The following is a 24195-nucleotide window of genomic DNA, read 5'->3' as shown; positions in this document are numbered from 1 at the left end:
AGTCACATCATGAAGCTAGGGTGATGGGAGACATTTTAAACACATAACCATAAGTGCATATAGTTGTTCACTCAAACTAAATCTGTATTTGAAGTCATGAAAATTACACTGTCTAAAGGTAGCCTTGACCCATTTGGACAGACTGTACAATAGAGTTTAATTTATAAATGCATATCAGCAGATCATCACCATAAACTGTAAAATTCACAAAATACACAAAAATCATGAAGACCACATAGTAAAGCTAGCATTGATAAATGTACCTTTTACATCAAATTATACAATGCACGAGGTAAATATTGCTCACATTATGGAGGGAGATTGTTTTATTTCTATTTTTTCCCAAAGAGATCAGATTTGTCCTGTGTGCACAATGAAGAAACTCCAGTAACACTGAAATGACCAATGTAAAATATACATCACTACCAGATAGGAATACACACGTTCTTCATAATCATTTTCCACAATTACATAGGTAAGTGATTTAAATCTTGGGCTTAAGACTATTATAACAGTCCATCGAGATTCTTATGGACCGTTTGATTCTCCTTTCCGTTGTCGGAATCTCCTTGAGGCGTGTACTGGACTTGGTATTCCTGCAGGATTTTAAATACGTCGTGGTGCCCAAAGTGCAGCGCTTCGTCCATGGGAGTGTTATTCCACCTAAACAAGTAGCACGGCACAGACAGGGTCATTAGGGAATTTCTGTACAAAGATGATAATCTTAGATTTTAAATGCAGGTTAAAGGGCCATTCAAATTTAGCTATTTACACAGTATTACAAGTAATATTGAAAAAAATGCAGAAAGAGATTTATAATCCAAAAAGTGATCTCCAAGCAAGTTGGGATATGGGGAGGAAGAGAAAAACCATCTTCTGCAAAATGGTCTTGTTCATACTAAGTGTTTATGGAGGGGAAATTCTAGTGTTGACAGGTAAGAGAGATTCCTCTACTATTCCTGAATTTTACCTTCATGAAAAGCCTAAGGGATCACTCTTTAAATACAATGTTCAAAGAAAACTCAGCTGTGTAACATCCATCACCCTAGCCTTTGACAGAAAATTTGTGTTCCTGTCAATGTAAAATCACAGTGAATCTCCACAAAGTCTGGAAATAACCATGGTCTTATTAGAGCTCAAATATACATTGGAGGAACAAGACTGGCCTCAGAGGAACTGACATTTCATCATCTGTGGTAAGGATGGGACTTTAGGGACTCAATTGGACCCACTCTACAACCAGAAGAGCTACTCTTTCCACAGGAAGTGTGCTTCTCTGGGCTGTGCTCTTTCGAGTCCTATAGATGAAGACTACTGAAGATGAGAAACGAAGAGCTGCCAGCAGTGGTTCATCAGCTAATTAGCCTTTTGGAAGAGGAGTCAACACTGTATAACTGTGACAACCCAAGTAAATGACAGAGCATGATAATTACCTCCCTAGTTCCTCACAAACTATTAAGTTTCTCTTCCATCCTCTCCCTACTATTATGTCACTTAACTTCTCCGTGGCTGGTAGGCTCTCTGATTCGATTTTTTCTCACAAGCTTCTGCTTTTCCTTCTTTCTTTGTTCTTAACCTTTTACCTTCTCAGTGGGGTCCCAATGTGGAACTAAAAGTTTTTTAAGTAATCTCATTTAAAAATATTTTTGAATAGTTTGGGAGCCTGTTCTTCATTTTTAAAATCAGGTAAGTAACCTTTTATATGTAAGTAACATTTAACACAAACGTGCTTCTCAAAAAAACTGCTGAATTAAGTTGCCTTTTACTTCTACGTTAGCCCTCATTAAGTTAGGGAGTCAGTGACCTCAAACAGGGTGATGGGGTAACTTTTCAATCATTTACAGCATATAATTACCTGTCTTTCTGGGAAAACTATTATCTCTCTCTCTTTTTTTAACTGACTCTTGTTTTCCATGAAGTAATGCAAAATATCAATTCTATACACTAAATTTGCTCAAGCCTGTTTTACCAATTTGAGGTGATACTGATTCTATGAAATAGAGAAACAAAGATGTGTTCATCTAGCTTACATTCTCAAAACGTTGAATAACCAGTTACCACGTTCATTACTGAGCTAACTTTTGCCTCTCAGATGGATGCTTCTGTTTTCACATTCTTAGAGGTTGATTTAGGGCAAAAACCAAAACAACATTTTGATTCTTAAATATGCAAAGCATAGTAAATATTTCCAGCCTGTGTTAAACGGTGTTTTACTTGGGATTATAAATACAGGGGGCAAGGAGAAAACACCCTCTTCAGTTCCTTGCTCTGAAGAAAGAGCTGGTGTGGACATTACATTTGGGGATAAATGAGGAACTGTCTCCCGAACATGAGGTTTTAGAATACTACCAATAAAGATCATGATTTTGGGTAATCAGAGCATTACCAAGTTGCTAACAGTTCTCAGACACTGATGTCATAACTTGCCTGCATTTCCTGCAAGCTGAACTAATAAAACCCAAACCACTGATTTGAAAAATAGTAAAACCTTACTGAAACAGAAAGATCTAATAGCTAGAAAATAATCAACTTGTTCCACAAAGTTACTTTATATAGTCCTCAAAGATCTAATCCAAACTCCTAATCACATGTATCAAACCTCTCCCACCAAATATTTTTTTTCCATTCTTCTAAGCCTTTATTCTCCTTACTCACTGACTCACCCAGTTATGTAACTCCAGTTATATAACATGCCAGTGTATTAGTGCAGGATTTACTTCAAGCGTGTGTATACCTAAGCTGCATTCTTAACCCTCTCCTGACCATCCACCTTGTGAACAGGATTTACTGCAGGATGAATGTCAAGTTGCCATGTGGACCAGGAAGAAGAGGAGAGGAGCAGAACATATCCCAGGCTGATCCCTCCACTCTAGATAGACTGCCCCTCTCTTCCTTCTGTGCCCTCAAATCTCATCTCTTCCCCAAAGCACTGGTTAAAATTCAACTTCCGTGAAGCTTTCTAAAACTGACTACAAGCAAATCCAGGAATTTCAACAAACTCCAATAGAGTTCTGGAACAGTAATCTCCTTACACATTTTAATATACCCCTGCAATGTTTATCTTGTCTGCCTGGGGTAGTCAAAAGCCCCACGAGGACAAAACTCCTATTTTATCTTAACAAACACCAAAACTTGTTTTCTCACACAATATACTCACTGACAGACTAACCAAGATAATTCTGAGAGAACTCCCTTAGGTAAACAAGAGGATCTAGGAGAAAGAATGATCTACTGAATAGAAACAAGGTTTTGTTTGTTGCCTTTATAAGGCTTCAAAGCAAGTTCATCTCCAACATACACAATGTGGATTTAAATACACCCATCATTTAACTTTTATAGCCCTGTATGATAAAAAGCCTGGCCTGCCAATGTTAGAAAGTAACACGAGGGCTCACCTGTCCTTGGGGAAAGGATTTACTTTGCAGGCTTCCAGCAGAAATTTAACAACTTCAACATGACCTACAGCCAAAGTAAAACAAGCAGGTTTTAGTGTTAAGTAGAAATTAAGTTTGAAAAAAAAAAAAAAATAAATGAGTGGTTCATATATTACCCTCTGCAGCAGCTACGTGGAGTGCCGTTCTAGAATCGTAGTCTCGCTGTTCCATGTCCATGGCTGACAAAGCAAACCTGAAAATTTGTAAGCATAGCTGTTATATTAATTCGCCTCTAACATTTCCTCCATCAGTTCAACTGAAGGTCCTGTGAGAAAGGTGTCATCCTTCACTAGGCTCACTAATGGACACCCTGTTCAACTAGAACATGATGCCTTAGGTAAATGCCACTTCCCTGCTCTTCTTTAGCTTTTGCTCTTTTTGAGTAAGAAGAAACATTCACCATCTCAAGTTTACAGTCCTCTGTGACCTTTCCAGAATGGGGATCTGCAGATCAAGTGTTCCTATTTGCCCACCTCCCTCACTTCCAAAGATGGAGAGTGTGGATAGATGGGGATTGAGAAGGCATTGTCCAATTCCAGTAAAACACTAATATCAATTGGCCAGATTTGTTGAACAGTTACCACTTGGGAAAACAGAGGACTGGGCTTTTCTAGGAAGTAGAAAAAGAAAGACTACAGCAAGACTAAGGCACTGGAAGGGGAAACTTAATATAACTTTGGATTATTTTTATTAGAGGGAAATGTAAGTGAAACTTTAGCTTTAAAATGGCCCTCTCCCCAGAATCAATTTCATAAACATCTGTACACCATATGCTACCCTGTTGACATACCTTCGAAGTGCAGACACATCTCCAGTATATGCAGCAAACAAAAGGTTTATCACTGACTTTACCTGTGAAAAAAAGAGAGTTCAGGCATCCAGAGGAAAATCAATACGTAGAATGCACACCTGTCACCAGTAAGTGATTTCCATGTGCTTTGAACACTTCAGTGGGGTCACACACACAAATTTATCACAAGGATACTGCTGTAAGCAAAAAGAAGCCATGTGTGTTATTTTTCTTTTTTCATAGAGGATTATGAGGGGAAATCCAACATTAAAGATACATGAGGGAAAGAATGGAATGCTATCATTGGCACAAAAGAATGGAAACTTGTGACCTGGAAAACACACAGTTGGGACAACTGAAAACTGGAACCTTTTTCATTTAGTATATCTCAGTGCTGGGAGCTGACTTGTATACTCATAAAATTCCTATCACATCACTGTTAAAAACTCAGTCATGCTATATAAATGTCTAATTCCTGCCAACAATCCCTGTCCTCACCAATCACTGGTTTCTTTGGAAATCTTCAGAGACAACATTTGGTATTAATCATCTCAAACTGTAAGAACAGGACTTCCCTGGAAAAGCAGTATTCCGTTCAACGCCCAGGGAGTACAAATGGGGGCAGGGTGACATTCCCAAAGCCTGTGACTCTGTCTCAGCCCAAAGGTGGATAAATTCCCAAAATACTAAGTCACTGACATGGAGTGCTCGTAGACATCAAAGTGTATCTTTTAATATTATCCACTTTCTTGTCGTTAATTAAGGGAAAGGCTAGTTACCCTAAAAGGCCATTGGATTTTGGTCTCTTTCATAAAGACTTTATCCAACACTGTTTTTGAGAAACCTAACTACTGAATGTACACTGTTTGTAAATAGTTCATAAATCCCCACTTTTGTCTTAAACTTACAACTTCAACATTCATACAGATGATCCAACTGACACTGGACTCAATGGTAGAAAACAGTTGACCTGTTGGAATGGTAAGTAACCCAGCGATCCCATACCCTGGGAGCTGTGTTTTCTAGATTTTAACCTGGACAGGCCACCTTTCCACTACAGCTTCCCTTTCCCGCAACCTGTGAACTCTTAAACTGGAACGAATTATTGCAGGACTTCTCTAATTCAGCATTTTCAAAATGTTTTCTAGTAGAAACTAGTCCAAAGGTACCATGAAAAAAGGGTTCCATGGTTAGCTATTTTCTTAAAATACTAAATTCCTTCTTAGAGATTCATGTGCATATGAAAAGCTCTGTAAAGTTCTGCAACAGGAACTTAACCAGCTGAGCATACACCCCACCTATAAATTTTACTAGTAGTTACTAAGATCACTCCAGAAAACCTTACTCTTAACTCTTTCAGTCTATTTGCTTCCCTTCCAGCTACTCTTTACTACTCCTACCCAGCTTGCACTATGTCAGCCTACTAACATCAAGTCCAGAACAGTTTTCAAATGTGTGTGTGTGAGGTAGGGTGGAGAGAGGATAGTTTAAGATAATCACCCAGAAGGTTTTAAAAGTATATGTAAGCTTGTCTCTTCCTATTGCAATCATCCTATTCCCACACCTCAATTTGATATAATTTGAAAAAAGTTTCCAGGTCATTCTGATATGCACTCCTACAGGTTATGAACCACTGTTCCAGGTGCCCTTCTGTCTTAATTGGACAATTTGTAATTCTCAATTCCCTCGTGCTCTTGGGCCCACAGAAAAACATGATGGGACTATTACAAATGATTCTCCATCATTTCTAACCAGTCTTTCATCGCTGCTTGACCATTTTTTCCCCCTTATTGGTTCTTTCATACTTTCTTCAGATCTTTAATTCCAACGGTGACCCTATAACAGATGACCCTAACCACAACTTTATTAAAGATGATAAATTTTCACCTCTCCTTCCTCTGTTGTGCAAAATACTGGCTTAGAGTATCTATGCTCTCTTCTGTCCCTCCACTGGTTCCCTTATCTTTGCCTTAATCAGACACGACCATCCTATTTTGAAAAACCAATACACAACCCCACTGTTACCTCCTTTCAGTGCATATTTTCTGAAAGTATATTTTTAATTCCCTGCAAATTACCTTCACACCTACTATTCCCTCTCAGTAGTACTCTCAAACTTTAGCAGCCTCCCTCAGCCTGGATTCTTTCTGATCTCTCCAACACGCCCCGCCCTCACTTCTTGTCTTCCATCAGGCTGATTACCAGGTTCTTCCCCACGTTGGCCGCTCTGCAGTCATTTCCCACTTTTCACTGCCTGGTAACACTCCAAAAGTGGTCTCCACCTTCTTGCTTTTCACTGTAATTTCCCTCAAATGTGTTTCATATATCCCTCTGGGCAGAATGACTTCCCAGTCTGCATCTGGGAAGTAATCTAAATCTTTGTTCTCAAACCTGAATTCTAGAGCTCCACTTGCTTGTCATGCTGTCACTTCAAACTCAAAAACAGCAAACCTGTCTGCATCCCTGATGACTCCTTACCTGGCCTCCACAAGTCCATATCCATCTGTCTACTTGACATTGCCTCTAGGATGTTTAATATGCATCTCAGACTTCAGCTCAAGATGGAACTTGATTTCCACCACCTTCCCTCACCTCAAGTCAGCTTCTCTTCCCAAGTCCCTCAGATGACACTACAGTTCACCCAGTTGCTCAGGCCAAAGATAGTTATGATTCAGGGCTGCTGCACTGGATAGCATGCACTGAGCCCCCCACAAGTATGCCTGGCCAAGCAGGGGTACTCAGCCTGTGCTCTTCTCCCCCAGCTGTGGGACCCAGCACCCAGGTATGTCTATGGGAGGAAGGGAGCCCTCCTTAAACAAACATGCTGAGGGTCTGCACAAGAGGCAGAACTAGCTTTCTCTAACTTCCACAAACCAACCACATAAACTCTGTGGGTATTCCTAGATTCTACTTCACATAACCCACACCTAGCTCAAATAATTTTGCTCCACCTCCAAACTATATCTGGACTTCCACCACCTCCATTACTATCACCTTAGGCTCTGAGTCACCACCTTCTCTCACCTGGAGGACTACCTCCTAACTGTTTCCACGTGTTCAACTTGGCTGCCACAGGGATCTTTTGAAATCACGCATGGCACTTCCCGGAGAAGGCAATGGCACCCCACTCCAGTACTCTTGCCTGGAAAATCCCATGGATTGAGGAGCCTGGAAGGCTGCAGTCCGTGAGGTCGCTGAGGGTCGGACACGACTGAGCGACTTCACTTTTCACTTTCATGCACTGGAGAAGGAAATGGCAACCCACTCCAGTGTTCATGCCTGGAGAATCCCAGGGATGGGGAAACCTGGTGGGCTGCCATCTATGGGGTCGCACAGAGTTGGACACGACTGAAGTGACTTAGCAATAGCAATAGCAAAACGGCACTCCCAGTGACTTTCCATCAAACTGAGAATAAAATCCAAACTCTCTGGCATGGCTTTCAGGACACTACATGCCCTACTCCCTGGATACACTGTGCATCTTGTTCCCTACATTGCTGCCCCTTGCAGCTGTCTCCAGCCAGGTGGTGGTCTTGCTGGTCCTAGGGGTGCTCAGGCCTACATGTGCAGTGGTGCTGCCGGGGACACTCTTTCCCCAGGTGGTGAGAAGGCTCCACTCCTCACTTCACTCAGGTCTCTACTCAAATGTTATCTCACCCACCCTAAAACACTGCCTATCCCTTACCTTACTTCTCTCTTCAGAGGACTTATTCTCTCTCTCACACACATAGAGGTTTCTTGTCTCCCTCACTAAACAAAAGGTCCACCTGGGCAGAGACCCTGTATTTTCCCTTCCTCGTTGTAGCCCAGTGCCTATTACATGTAAGTACTCATTTGACTCAACACACTGTGCGAGTTAAACTTACCCAATGCTATATATCAATTGTATTTCAATTAAAAAAGTGTTGACCAACTAAATTAATATTCTCTCCCAAGGCAAATACTCAAATTGCTACCCCCATTTTGATTTAATTGTAATCATTATTGATTCTTCTACCTCCTTGACTTCTACTTCTTAAATATCAGTGCCTCTGCTTCTAGTCCTTTCGCCCTCCAAAACTTTCACACACATGTCTAATCATCTTCTCAAAACTTTGCTGTGATCACTAAATGTTTCTCAGCAAGGGAGTATTAAAAGAAGTTCCCAAATCATTCCTGATCATTTAAATTCATTAGCTTTGCATTTAAGATTCTTCAGTGTAGCTGGCTGTCTCTTTCAAACTCAACAGAGTAAAACTGGTCTGTTTTACTATCTTTGTTTCTATCTTATGCCTGTGCCCCTTTCATTGGAACATAGAGATTTCTAATAAAATCCTTCCCTTTCTTCAAGGGCAAGCTTGAAAGCCCCAACCCCAAGCATCCCATCTAGCATCTACTACCCATGTAGCTTGTTGCTGGTTACCCACACAGGGCTTTGTGACAGCATGTGCCAAGGAGTAATTGTAATCAGTTAGATACCTCTGCTCCTACTAAACTACAGTATTGCTATACATACTAATTTCCTGAAAGCATCTTTTCTCCACCCATTTCTCACTGTGGTGTTATTCTTAACGCCTTCTCTGTAAGACCAATTTCTTAATTGTAATTAATTGTAATGCCAATTTCTTAAATCAGAAGTCATCTCTTTCCATTATATCTGCCTCACCATGGCACTATCACATTTAGTGTATGTGTTTCTCATCTCCCCCACTACTCAAGAGTAATCCAGAATTCCAATGAGCATACCAGTGATATGCTAACTACCCACTGTTCTTATTCTTTAACATTTATTATCCTAAGCAATAAACCCTTGATGTATTTCAGTGGCTGTCTGTATGAACCACATCCTTTTAAAATTCTGAATTTAGACCAAGCAAGTCTGAAGATATTTTATTTATGTAATAGGTACCACTTATTCACTTATTTAATATTTCCAAAGTGCTAAAAGAAAATTTATTTTGTTTTTAAATCTGGCTGTGCTGTATGGCTTGCAGGATCTTAGTTTTCTGACCAGGGATTGAACCCTTGTCCTCTGCAGTGGAAATGCAGAGTCCTAACCACTGGACCACCAGGGAATTCCTGAAAATTCCTTATTAATAAGGCCCAAGAAAGGCTGATTTTAGAGTATAATCAATTTCTTGAGGGTATGCTACTAAGACTTTATTCACAAGCGTGTTTCAGCTCAGAGGGAAATATAAAACAAGTGTCATTCACGCCGAGAGAAAAACACTAGGAGGCACAATGGACACCAATTAAAACTGGAAGTACAAACACTTCTTTAGCAAATAACCACCTATATTTTTAAGGTTTGCATAAATGAGGTATGAGTAGAATGCCAAGAAAGAAAATGCAACAGCTTTACTGTATTGAGACAGCAGATGGAGTATTATTTCCCTTAGGGACATGCTTCGTGGTCTGTTAAAAGCATTCCATGAATTCTCCTCAAACGGACATACTCTAGAAAGGCTACTATGACAAACCAAACTAGAGGAGGAGGACATCCTATAAGATGACTCATCCAACTCTAAGCCAACTGCTGTGAAGGATGCAGGTGTACTAACCATTGATCAAGCCTCATTCTAATTTCACAATGGATACCTGAGTTATGTAAATTTTAAAATACCTGTCAAGAAGGCCAGGGTTCAGAAAACAGTGAATTAAATAACAGTTAACTGCCAGAGGCATGGAACCTGTTCTTCGACGAATCATTCTTCAGTACAAAGAAACACAGCTTATATAGCAGAACAGTGGTCCATATAAATCAAGGACTGTTTCATGTATGCCTCCCCCTAGTAAAAAGAAACTTCACTTGGGCAGGCAGCCACTACAAATTTAGAAATTAAATGCTAAGTTCTCCTTTCATATTGCAGACTTTCCAGCACTACTACATTTTCCTTATCAAATATCTTTTCTCAGAACCTGCCAGAATCAGACAACCTTCTTAGTTTATTTGTACAAAGTTATGACAAGAGTGGAACAAAAATGTTACAGTTCACATGAGTTCATTTAACACAGGCATGCTTGGCATATCAAAATCATACATTTTCCCAAAAAACCTAGAAGCAGTTATAGATTCTATCAATTTTACAAGCCTAAAACATGACATTCCTCTCTTCAGTCCTATCATTCTATTTATTTTGAGCCTATTTAAAAGCTGAATTGTCTGACTTTTGTGTCTTCCAAATACCCTGATTCTGTACAAGTAGCAATTATGAGAATTACATAAGCATATTACTTTGTATTTATATAGTGCATGACTTTGAAAAAGTATGTTTGAAAACAATTATAATTTTTGTAATATTGTTTGTTTACAAAAAATAGTTTGTAAAATATTATTATAGATAAACTGGTATTTATTATAGATAAACTGGTATTTATTACAATTGTTTGAAAACAATTATAATTTTTTTAATATGGGCTGTACTATATTTGTAAAATATTATTTGTAGATTTGTAAAATATTTGTAAATATATTTTTACATTTGTAAAATATTGTTTGTAAAATATTATTATAGATAAACTGGTATTTATTACTACCACTGAGGTTAAAGGCCTTGGCTCAAGGCCATATAGCACATGAATTAGTAATGTAGCTGGGATACATTCCTAACTGTGTACAAGTAGACCATGATAATGTGAATCCTTACACACAGACTGTTATCCAAAGGATACAAGTCAACTAAGAGACTAATCAGCAACCCAGTTTTAACCCAAAAAGATTCTTTGCTAAATACTGGAAAGAAGGGAGGAAACATGGAAGAGTAGGAGCAGAGACGGGAAAGGAGATGATGAGGGAGGGAGGGAAGACTGATATCACTAGCATGACACTTTACTCCAAGTATTTTATTTCCAATTCTATTACCAACCACAAAAACTGTGGTTTAGCCTTTTTTTTTTTTTTTTTTTTTAACTCTGTCTTCATACAGAGAACAAATTCACCCTTCTGGAAAGGCTTTAATGGAAAAAGCAGGTAACTGAAAATCCATCCTTCTGTTGCTACCACGTTTGGTTTGATGTAAGCTGCTCTCTTGTTTCTAGCTCACTACAGTATCTGTTGCTGTGGAACAGATACTGTTCTCCATCTGTTAAATAAACCATCATCACTCCACCTCCAATTTTGTTTTAAAAGTTTACTTCCAACTTGGCCTTTTATAGCCTCTAAATGAAAATAAATTTTCAGCCTTCTTTCATAAATATTTTTAAGGTCAGGTTAAAAAATACAAGCCTGCTATATAGTGTAGCTGAGGAAAAACTTTAAGTTTCCAGCAAATGTAAATTAATCACTTGCTGACGAGGGTAGAAATATAAACCATTACAACATGTATGTGATCAAAGATATTCTCTTTCCCTTACTGCTGAGTTTATTTAACATTCATATGCACGTGTAAAATAAAATTATAGGCTGAGTATGAGGCCATATGTTCCTAAGCTTTCCAATGACTTATTCAGACACATTTATTAATATATAGTTGGCCTTCCATATCCATGGGTTCCACATATGTGGATACAGAGGGCTGACTATCTGCAGTGGGACAAGGAGGAATCCTGGAAACAATCTCCGAGGACACCAAGAGACAACTGTTACTATATACAGAGACAGAACTAATCCAACTGACAGGATCAGAGGATCAGAGAAAATCCTTCATGTAACAGCTCTGTAATTTCCTGACCATATTTCCAAATTTCTACACAAATGCAGAAGATTCTCATACCATAATTTTAGTAGAGAAGAATAAACTACAAATTTTACTCTAAAAAAAAAAAAGATTATAGAAATTTCACTTACAAAATATAACCTCAAAATGGCAGCTCCAAACACTGCATTTTTGCTCTTGATCAGTCAAGTGATAAACTCTCTTAACATATTATTTTCAAAATTTCTCAATGAGGAGAATAATTTGAAGTAATTTTACTTACCCTTAAACTAAGAAGTCACAATTATATCAAAGAAATCTAATGACCCATGAAGACGAAATAATTAGGATTATGTTATTTATAGCAAAATAGCTAATACGTAGCACCTACTCTCCTTCGACTGAAATAAGTGCTTTAAAGTGTTATTGTCCTAGTATTATTCAAAGGAACTTGAGCAAGGGAATAGTGTTGGCAAGTGGCAGAATGAGGGCTCAGGCCCAGACTGCCTGACGCCAGGGTCAGTGTTCTTTCAACCTCTACTCAGTATTCACTGGGCCAAGAGATTTCCTGACAACACCTGAGATGAGATTTCCTCACCAATATGGAACCAAGACTAAAATATGTTGTGATAGAAAATCAGAAAATAGCAACTAAGGAGCAATTTATAGAGAAATCAGAGATACTAATTTTCTGTTGAGGTACTTTTTTTTTTTTTTCAACTGAAGACAAAATAAGGGAACAAGACAAATCATTCAATTCAGTATATCAATGCCAAAAAAGAAAAAATCAACAAGGTATCCTCATTCTTCAAGTCTCTAAAAATGAAATATGAGTTTTGGGTTAATGTGAATAGAGCAAGTATGACTGCTACAGACAGCACTGGCAGCAAAAAACTTCTTATCTCAGTGGCTCATATTATTCTGGTAAATGCCAATGAATGGTCTAAAATGATATCGTTGGGCTCACAAGCAACCCTCCTTTTATATCCAAGTATAAAAGTAACTCACAACATATCTTTGTGTGGGCTGACAAAGAACACTCTAATTAAGAAGCAAGCAGCAAATATGAGAAAAACAGAAATAAGCAGGGCAAAGACAGCTATGCCTTTGAAGAACAAAGTACATTTTCCATGTGGCAGACCTAAGAATATTTGCACTGCATTGAAAACTATCGAAATTTCATTTATATTCACGATCTTCCTGTGTCTCTTCCTCCCTTATACAAATGAATATTTATAACACCCCACAAAGATTAGTTAGCATTTGTTAGTGTTCAGATAGAGAACAAGGTGCCACACTTGTGGCATGATCAAGTGTCATGCTTATTTACTATTATTATTAACTAAAAAGACAAGTATGTAAAACCCCAAAGAATCAAAGAAACCAGAAACAGAGAATAAGAATAAAAGGGAAATAAACTGTTCACCAAATGTTTGTATATATTACTTTTTAAAAAATCAGGATCAGGGCCAATGGAATTGTAAGATACTACATTGGTATAAATTAAAAATAAGGAAATACAAACAAGTTCCCAGATAGTGTTCTCTTTCTGATGAGAATTGAAACAAAGTTTTGGCAGCAATAGACAGAATTATTTCAATTTAGAATTAAAGGACCTGTCATTCCTTTGCATGCCTTGACTACTACCACCACAACCAATGTACACATACATGACTATTCTACAGTTATTCCAACCACAATACATTTACTGATTGCTATTAGAGAAAAAAAAAATCTGTCATTTTCATCAGTCTCCAGAGAGTCATATTTAATTCTCTATATTCTTTAATGTTCATTTCACACTTTTATTGTGAAAAGTCCAACATGTGTGTTTATAGACAACGGAGAACAGGTACATTAACAATATCTGTTTCTCTAGTGCTTTGAATTTTTCAAAATGCTTTCACAGATGTTTTGACTACTATTCAAGTTATGAGACAATGTTCCTCCAGCATACAATGTAAGTAGTTCCTGGAGAATAGGATTTTTTTTTAAGATCCTCAAAAGTAAGTAACATTAGATATACACATAATTAGACCTTATCATAAGACTGCTTACACTTAACTATATTAAAACATTTATAATTCTTATTAGTAATACTTTATTCTGTGAAGCAAAGAGGATGGACATGACAAAATTATACCCAGAATTCACTTGTTAGTGTAATCTATATTAGTTGAAAATTCTGTAAATGAACCAAATTAAAAAAAAAAAAAAAGACCTTTTAGGTCTAAAAGACCCTAAAAGCTTGCCTTCTATGTAGGCGGGGTTTAAAGTAGATTTCAAACCCTGTTGTTAAAATGTTTCTGGTAATTGCTCTAAAAATCCTGCCTGATCTTCTGCAAACCCAAATTTGGGATGCAGCCATAGGATGCAGGGTGTGGTGGGAGGCCGAATGGAACAGATTGTCATCACTATAAATCCACAGCTACCAACCTCAATAGTATTCTGACGTCACCATGGTTCCCTCAGCTCTCACTCCCACTCTCCAAGAACAAACATTTCCTATCTTCTTCATGCTCTGAAATCTCATGGCCTCACGCCAAGCCCACAACTCACTCTTAGCAGAAAGCCTTCTTTCATATGCCTGAAGATGGAAACCAACAGACAGAAAATCTCTCGACCTCCTCCAACCATGACTATAAACCTACCTACTTGCCGCTCAATGACCTGCTTTTTTGGAGAAGATGCTCCTCCTTCCACAAGCCTAATCTACCACCTGCACTGACAGCTCCATCTCTTTCCAGGGATCTCACTTTATTGTCCTTTTCCACTCTCCTGTATCTACTTCAAACTTTCCTTCTTTACTGGATCTTTTCTATCAGTTGCCAAACATGCTCTACTCCAAATAGTTCTCTGACTTTTAAATCTCAAAGCCAATAAAATATTCTTAAAAGGTGAAAAGGAAGTCACCAGTATGGGCTACCAACAGTTTATTGTCCCTGAGTGCAAACAATAAAACAATCCAACCATCTACTATTATCATTTACTAAATAAAAAGACATTTTAACACCAAAAGAATGAAAATTAGAAAGGAAGTGATGTAAATGGACACCGCTTATCTTAACACTCTTTTGGCTTTGATAGAGATGATGGTTAAGAACTTATTGAAATACTCCCCTCCTTTGACTTCTGATACTATACTATGCTGGATTTTCTCTTTTCTGGCCACTTTTCAGCTATTTCAAATCCTAAAAGATGATGCTATGAAAGTGCTGCACTCAATATGCCATCAAATTTGGAAAACTCAGCAGTGGCCACAAGATTGGGAAAGGTCAGTTTTCATTCCAATCTCAAAATGACAAAGAATGTTCAAACTACCACACAATTGCATTCACCTCACACGCTAGCAAAGTAATGCCCCAAATTCTCCAAGCCAGGCTTCAACAGTACATGAACTATGAACTTCCAGACTTTCAAGCTAGATTTAGAAAAGCCAGAGGAACCAGGGATCAAACTGCCAACATCTGCTTGATCATCAAAAAAGCGAGAGAGTTCCAGAAAAACATCTGTTTTGCTTTATTGACTATGCCAAAGCCTTTGACTGTGTGGATCACAACAAAATGTGGAAAATTCTTACAGAGATGGGAATACCAGATCACCTGACCTGTCTCCTGAGAAATCTGTATGCAGGTCAGGAAACAACAGTTAGAATTGGACATGGAAAAAAAGACTGGTTCCAAGTCACGAAAAGAGTACGTCAAAGCTGTATATTGTCACCCTGCTTATTTAACTTATATGCAGAGTGCATCATGAGAAATGCTGGGCTGGACGAAGCACAAGCTGGAATCAAGATTGCTGGGAGAAATATCAATAACCTCAGATATGCAGATGACACCACCCTTATGGTAGAAAGTGAAGAACTAAAGAGCCTCTTGATAAAAGTGAAAGAGGAGAGTGAAAAAGTTGGCTTAAAGCTCAACATTCAGAAAACTAAGATCATGGCATCTGGTCCCATCACTTCCTGGCAAATAGATGGGGAGACAATGGCTATTTTGGGGGGCTCCAAAATCACTGCAGATGGTGACTGCAGCCATGAAATTAAAAGATGCTTACTCCTTGGAAGGAAAGTTATGACCAACCTAGACAGCATATTAAAAAGCAGAGACATTACTTTGTCAACAAAGGTCCGTCTATTCAAGGCTATGGTTTTTCCAGTAGTCATATATGGATGTGAGAGTTGGACTATAAAGAAAGCTGAACACCGAAGAATTCATGCTTTTTAACTGTGGTGTTGGAGAAGACTCTTGAAAGTCCCTTGGACTACAAGGAGATCAAGCCAGTCAATCCTAAAGGAAATCAGTGCTGAATGTTCATTGGAAGGAGTGATGCTGAAACTCCAATACTTTGGCCACTTGATGCAAAGAACTGACCCATTGGAAAAGACCCTGATGCTGGAAAAAGACTGAAGGCGGCGGAGAAGGGGACGACAGATGAGATGGTTGGATGGCATCACCAATGTGATGGACATGAGTTTGAGTAGGCTTCGGGAGCTGGTGATGGACAGGGAAGCCTGGCATGCTGCAGTCCATGGGGTCACAAAGAGTCGGACAGAACTGAGTGAGTGAAATGAACTGAACTACTCTATCCTACTTTTAAAATGGGAGTTTCTTACGGTTCGTTCTCATTTCACTGTCCCCTGGAGCAATCTCACATACCTCCCCACAGCTTTGAATCTTTCAGACTGATCCGTCATGAAATTCTATCTCTAGCTTAGACCACTCTTCTAAATTCCAGACCTGTATCTGATACTTACTCAATATCATTACTTGGACATCTCATAAATACAGACATGCCAAAAAGATGTTACCTTTCACACACTGCTAACTGCCTACCCGTTATCCATTTCCTACCCTGTCAGTATGCACTAATAGAATCTCTTATTTGTTAGGGATAGTAATGAGTCTTAATTAAAAACTCATCCCCTAGATTCCCTTATATCTAGTCTGGCCAGTGAGTATATGGGTTTCTGGGAAATTTCTTTCACATGGTTTAGGTGTCACTCTTTCCTTTATTCTTCTACTTTGACCATACAAGAGAGACCAAGAATGAAACACCTATCTGGCAACTATAAGGTCGCAGGCATGAGGTCTAACATGCAGACAATAAGGATGGTCGCAGCAGAGCATACCTTTCTGATGGCACTAGTATTGGACTGTCTACCCCCAGACTTGTTATATGAGAAAAATAATCCCATTTGTCTAAACCACTGTTAATCAACCTCCTGACTTCTAGAGTCAAACAGATCCTTAACTGTCAAAACCAAAATGAATTTCTTTCTGTACTCACAAAGTTCACTTCTCCATCACAGTAAAGCAGGAGCATCCTCCCTATTGTTTCTACTAAAAACCTGGTGGTCAATTTGATATCTCATCTTTTTATCCATCAAATACTTGCTTGACAAGCAAATACTTAACAAGCATCCAACACACGCTTGTCAATTTCACCTCTAAAACCTGTTATCTACCTTTTTCACTTCTAATGCCCTATTCTAAACCACTACCACATCTCATTTTGGGCTCAGAACTTCAACTCTTGCCTTCCTCTAATTTGTTCTCCGTAGAGCAGTGTCATGTCATGTCTCTTCTAAAGAGTCAAGTTTCCAACTGCACTATGAATAGTCAGTCCAATATGGATATAAAACCCTACATATAAATGGCATATAAAACCCTACATAGATTTTTGCCCAACTGTGTTCAGAGGACTAACTGCAGCAGAAACACCTAGGGTGCTTAATAAAAATGCAGATTTCAAAAGCAATCGTCGGTGTTGGACTTTAGGAATCTCCGCTTTTTAATTAGGACACTTAACAATTCGGATGCAGGGTAACCCTTTACATAATGTGATCTTCTAAGACACATCTAGGGCCTATCTCCACTTACCTTGCCTCACCACATTTGCTTACTTTCACTTTCTTAAATGTGCTAATAAACTCCTTTCTGTCCTGGGGCCTTTCTAAAACCAGACTATCCTATTAATCCTACTCTACCCTTTCTCTTGGGTTTCCCTGATAGCTTAGCAGTAAAGAATCCACTTGCCAATGCAGGAGATGGGGGTTTGGTCCCTAGGTCATGAAGATGCTCTGCAGAAAGAAACGACAACCCATTCCAGGATTCTTGCCTGGGAAATCCCATGGACGGAGGAGTCTGATGGGATACAGTCCATGGTGTGGCATAAGAGTCAGACTTGACTTAGCGACCAAACAACAACCCTTCCTCTAACTCATTCTAAATTTAACTATTACCTTCCATGGAAAACAACGATACTGAATCATCCAGGTAAAATGAGGTTTTCATGTTATACCCTCTCCTAGCACTCTACTCTGTACTTTTCTTTCATCTATTCTATCATATTTGATTAGTATTTTTAAAAGATGAATTAAAGATACAGCTTACTATTGATGTTTCTCCTGCATCCATTCCCCTTCTGCCTAGAGGTGAGCTTCACTGAAAACTGGAGTGCATGTTCTTATACTTTAACTACATTGTGTATTTGTCTCATAAAGTCTGTTATGGGTATATAAAAACAGTGTCACAGAATATACCATTTCACCTTCTTTACAGCATTTAAAAAAACTAGAACTACATATATCAGTATGAAGAAATTACTTATATTAAATTATTTTAGTAATTCTTTATTCAATATATCTGCATCCCCTTCTAGATTGCGAACACCAAGAGCTGTATTGTACTTGTCTCATTAACTGCTGCCTATCTTAAGCACTTTGCAGTTTCTTGGACATAATAAGCAATAAATAAACATTGGTTGAATGAAGAACTAATTCATAAGTGAATAATAAGATAACGCTGAAGTTGATTTATATAAAATCTGAGCTACTCTGCCAAGTTAAGTTGGCTAAATACCTTGAACTAATTCTGTTATGCGATTTAAACAAAAACTAATAAATACTGAGATAATCAGTTCTTAATAGGAAGAACAAAAAAATAATTTTAAAGGTTATGTATTAATTTATATAAAGGGATCTAATATTGGACACTGATGGGGGACCTACATACAGTAGCAGGAAAGAGGAGAAAACACACATAAGAGGAAAACAAAATTCTTGGTGGAGAAGAGATGTAAAACTATTTGGTAACTAAGTATAACAGGGACTAACAATATTGAAGAGAAAACCCAGAGGCCAGAAGAGTCTTAGCTACTTTCTTACAGCTACATTAAGTGGGAAAGCAACTTCACAGAAAAAAATGGACTGTCTGACCACGTTTGTACCACACTATTGGTACAAATACATTATACATTAATACATTATTATAAAAGCAATTCTGGGAGAAAACAGATGGAAAATGCATTCATTTACCACTCATCTGCCAGAGTAAGTGCACTGGGAAAGGAAGAAGCTATTTTTTAAAATACACTTTAATAACAAAATTGTTTCTTCATGATCTAGTATATATGGCATTTTTTTGTGATTTTTTTTGCTTACAGTTACCATTGTCATTAAAGTAAAAATTAAACATATAGAAGGACAACTGTAAATGGCTCTAAATGATGATAGAATATTTCATTTTTTTCATCACTGAATCATTCTCATTCTATTGGTTTCCAAAAAAAAATATTTATACTAAAAACAAGTACAGATGTGAACAAAGATACATTCATTTTTGCATAATGAAGTTCCAGATCATTGAACAATTATACATAAAAAGGATTAATGAAAGCCCTGAACTTTGATCTCTGTGAAAAATCAGGATTTATAAAAGTTTTAATAAATTGAGTTTAGCTAACAGACATTTAGACAAGGCAAACAAAAGGACTGAAAGTGCATCTTTTGCATCTGGAAGAGGAGGGAACTCTTCCAAACTCATTTTACAAGGTTATCATCACCGCAATACCAAAATCCGACAAAAGACATCACAAAAAAAGAAAATGACACATCAGTATCCTTGATGATTACAGATGCAAAAATCCTCAACAAAATATTAGCAAAGCAAATTTAGCAATCACTAAGAGGGTCATACACTGTGATCACGTGGGATTTACTGCAGGGGTGCAAGGATGGGTCAATATGCACAAATCAGTCAATGTGTTACACTAGATTAACAAAATAAAGGATAAAAATCATATGGTCATCTCAATAGATGCAGAAAAAGCATTTGACACAATTCAACATCCATTTATGATTTAAAAAAAAAAAAACCTCTCAACAAAGTGGGGAATGTATGTACCTCAACATAATAAAGAGCATATATGACAAGTCCACAGTTAACACCATACTTAATAGTGAAAAGTTGGAAGCTTTTCTTCTAAGATCATAAAGAAAATAAAGATGTGCACTTTCACTATTTTTAATTCAATATTGTACTGGAAGTTCTAGACAAAGCAAACAGAGAAGAAAAAGATAAGAAATCCAAACTGGAAAGAAAAGAGTAAAACTGTTACTATCTGCAGAAGACATAGTATACATAGAAAACCCTAAAAGCTCCATCAGAAAACTGCTAGAACTAACAAATTCAGTGAAGTTGTAGGATACAAAATCAATACACAAAAGTCTGTTGCATTTCTATACACTAATAACAAACTATCAAAAGAGAGAAATTAAGAAAACAATCTCATTTGCAATTACATTGAAAGGAATGAAACACCTAGGAATAAATTAAACCAAGGAGATGAAAGACCTATACATTGAAAACTACAAGATTAATGAAAGAAACTGAAGACAACAAAAACAGATAAATATTTCATGTTCAAGGACTAAAATACTGTTAAAACATCCACACTTCTCAAAGTAATATACAGATTTAATGCAATTCCTATCAAAATTCCAATGGTATTTTTCACAGAAACCGAAAAAAACCACCTCTAAAATTTGCACAGAACCACAAAGATCCAAAATATTCAGGGCAATCTTGAGAAAGTCCCTGATGCCAAACCATATTAAAAACTATATTAATTAAAACAGGTTGGTATTGGCATAAAAACATATACAGAGATCAATGGATTAGAACAGAACCCAGATATAAACCCACACAGATATAGTCAATTAATTTATAACAAAGGAGCAAAAAAATACACAATAAAGGACAGTCTCTTCAATAAATGGTGTTAGGGAAACCGGACAGCTACATGCAAAGGAATAAAAGAAGACCACTATCACATACCATACCCAAAAACGAACTCAACGTGGATTAAAAACTTGAAACTAAAACCCCAAATCATAAAACTCCCAGAATAAAACAAGCAGTAAGCTTCTTCACATGAGTCTTGGCAATAATCTTTTTGAATCCGACACCAAAAGCAAAAATAAACAGACTACCTCCAACGAAAAACCTTCTGCACAGCAAAGGAGACCATCAACTAAATGAAAAACAAACTACTTAATAGGAGAAAATATTTGTAAACCATGTGTGATAAGGGGCTAATATCCAAACTATGTAAATAATTCATACAACTCAACAGTACATTAAAAAAGTCCAACTAAAAAATGAGATCTAAAAAGACATTTTCCCAAAGACATTCAGATGGCCAAGAGGTACATGAGAACATGTTCTGCATTATGATCAGGGAAATGCAAATCAAACCACAATGAAATATCCCACCTGATAGGGTATTATCAAAAAAATACAGAAACAGAAGTAGGTGAGGATACAGAGAAAAAGGAATCCTTGGGCATTGTTGGTAGTAATGTAAACTGGCACAGCCACTATAGCACAGCATGGATGTCATTCAAAAAATTAAAAACAGAACTACCGTATGATCCAGCAATTCCATTTCTGGGTATTTACTGAAGAAAATGTGCTGACTTGAAAAGATATATGCACCCCCACATTCACTGCAGCATTATTTACAATAGTCAACACAGAAACACAGTCCTGTCAATGGATGAGTGGATATAAAATTGTGACACACACACGTATACACACAGTAGTATAGAAACATAAAAAAGAAGGAAACCCTGCTATTTAAGACAACACAGATGGACTTCAAGGGCTTTATACTACATGAAGTAAGGCACAGAAAGGCAAATACTATGATCTTTCTCATATTTGGAACCTAAAAACAAGCTCATAGATACAGAGGACAGATTGGTGGTTCCAAGAGGTGGGGGCGGAGGGTGGGGGAAATGGGTGAACACAGTTGACCCTTGAACACAAGTCTGAACTGTGTGGGTCAACATTTGTATGTCCCCCCCCCCCCCAATAAATACATACTACATATAGTATTATAGAATCTGCCAGTTGGTTGAATCCATGGATGCAGAACCAAGGGCACAGAAGGTCTACTGTAAAGCTGTATGTGGATTTTCAACAGCATGGGAGATCAGGGCCCCTTATCCCTGTGTTGTTAAAGATCAACTGTATATACATCTGGTTATGTTTTTTCAAAAATATGACACAAAATTTTAAAGCACTGTGTTTGAGACCCCAAACCAACTTCTAGAACAAAAAATGAGTCTATCAGAATTAGGTAGAAATATTGCAAATGGGCTATTATCACAGTATCACTTCTTAAAGAAGTTCTTTATTGCTTACTGTACTTAAAAATTTGTTTTTAACATTCTAAAAAAATAAAAGCTGTCTATGAATAAGTAGTCCAGGTGGTCATTAACTCCCAGATATCCAGGTGAGTCAGGTTTTTACTTCATTAAACAATTAACAATGTAATGAAACAGACTGAAGTTATTTAGCTTTTTGGGGGAGTGCTTGCTTAACAAAGTTTGAGATTTTCAAATTATTAAGACAGAACAGTGACATATGTTCTTTTTTGTAGATACAACAGTATTTGAAATTACCTTATGCAATTACTTATCTAGCCTGTTTTTTGCTATACTAACTCCTGGTGTATATGGTCTATAAGATTGTGTCTTGTGATCTTGCCCAGAAGACAAAACAATTCCTGGCTTGTAGTGGCTGCTCCATAATTACTGCATGAAGGCAAATGAACAAAAGAATAAATTTCTGCACCGATTTTGTATGTTATTTGTAAAACACTTTCAAACTTCTCTGGTAGTACCCGCCTTTCTCCCTTTTCATTGCATCTCTACAAAAGCAGCTGTCTAGGGCAAAATTAATTACAACATGGTCACTAGATTTGGCCCTAAGTCCTGTAAAACCTGTTCGCTTTTGTGCATTGTAGCCAGCAACTTAATGAAGATAGCTATTGCAGAGTTTTCTGATCAGAAGGAACAAAGGTAATTACTTCATAGTCAAAACCAGTCCTTTCTCCTAGTGACATATTCTGCTGAACATACAGAGTCAACAAGAAGCTTAATGAGATGGTTTTAAAGTGAACTTTAAAAAAATTCATGTTTAGACTCTTATGCTTACATTTAGTCATCTATTTGGTAGGAGTGGGTTAACAGATAATTGTATTTTTAAATGGATGTCAGGATTTGAAGGGTGAATTTTATTAACTGATCAAATTGAAAATATTTGAGATTTTTAAAGAATACTAGAAAATAAGTGGTAGACTGAGTCAATACACAAAAATCTCCTTTACCTACATTAGACTTGAGCCTTAAAATTGTATGTCAAACTCATTTGGCATTATTTATAGACAAGTCAACATCTATAATCATTACTTATTGAAAAAAAGCTGACAGTGACATCAAAATGTTGGCTATTTTTTTCTTTGTACATGAGCCAAACTTACAATGGATAAAATTGAAAATCTGAAATGTTCTAGAAGTTTGTTTGAGGGCTCAAGGATATTCAGATGCCAGTGATGTTTAATGTGCTTCCTCATATATAGCACAGAAAACTCCACACTGTCAATCCTAGAGTTATAGAATGGAGGCACCCTCCCTGCTTCTACAGATTGTGATCATCATAGGGAGAAGAACCTTGCCTCTTACAGCAGCATCTCTAACACCTAACATACTGCCTGAACAGTGTGTGTGTAAATACGAAAAGAAAAGCAAATCAAGACTCAAAATTCATGCCCATAGGATATCACATCAGGCTACCCATTTAAATTGTATGCCCAACTAACTGCCCAGCACTCACTGATGTTTTTTAAGTGAAAAAAATGCTAGGTAAACCAAAAGTTTCAATTATCAAAAACTTCTGCAGAAGATTCCAAATTCTTAACTAACACAAAATTCTAAGCCTCACAATGGCAGTAAGAACTTTTGCATAGCAAAAACTACAAAACACAGTATGCAAACAATAGCAGCTCTACATCCAAAAGGCCCTACACACACAGTAAATCTATACTAACATGAAAGCAAGCAGATCATTACAGTACAAAGTCCAACATGTAAGGGATACAAAATAAATAACAGTGATGGTTCTGTGGCAGATATATACAGTGGATACAAAATAAAATTGCACAACAGAGACAAAAATGAAAGCTTCTTCAGTTTTTATTACTTGGCTAAAAACACTGCAATTAGTTTTTT

General features: G+C 37.4%; 1 protein-coding gene across 5 annotated transcripts in view; it reads right to left on the bottom strand.

The window, feature by feature from the left end:
- Window positions 1-140: 140 nt before the first annotated feature.
- The window catches only part of GLS (glutaminase), an 85420-nt gene continuing 61365 nt past the window's right edge, over window positions 141-24195 (bottom strand). For all 5 annotated transcript variants that reach the window (XM_061440459.1, XM_061440495.1, XM_061440515.1 and 2 more), the window contains 4 exons: window positions 4225-4286; window positions 3551-3627; window positions 3396-3459; window positions 141-663 (listed from right to left, as the gene is read on the bottom strand). In XM_061440459.1, the coding sequence (XP_061296443.1) occupies window positions 507-663; window positions 3396-3459; window positions 3551-3627; window positions 4225-4286 (360 nt within the window). In that variant the 3' untranslated portion in view covers window positions 141-506. The remainder of the gene's footprint in view (window positions 664-3395; window positions 3460-3550; window positions 3628-4224; window positions 4287-24195) is intronic.

This window comes from Bos javanicus, chromosome 2, assembly GCF_032452875.1.
Source record: "Bos javanicus breed banteng chromosome 2, ARS-OSU_banteng_1.0, whole genome shotgun sequence".
Taxonomy (NCBI): domain Eukaryota; kingdom Metazoa; phylum Chordata; class Mammalia; order Artiodactyla; family Bovidae; genus Bos; species Bos javanicus.
This window is presented reverse-complemented; position numbering and strand designations above follow the sequence as displayed.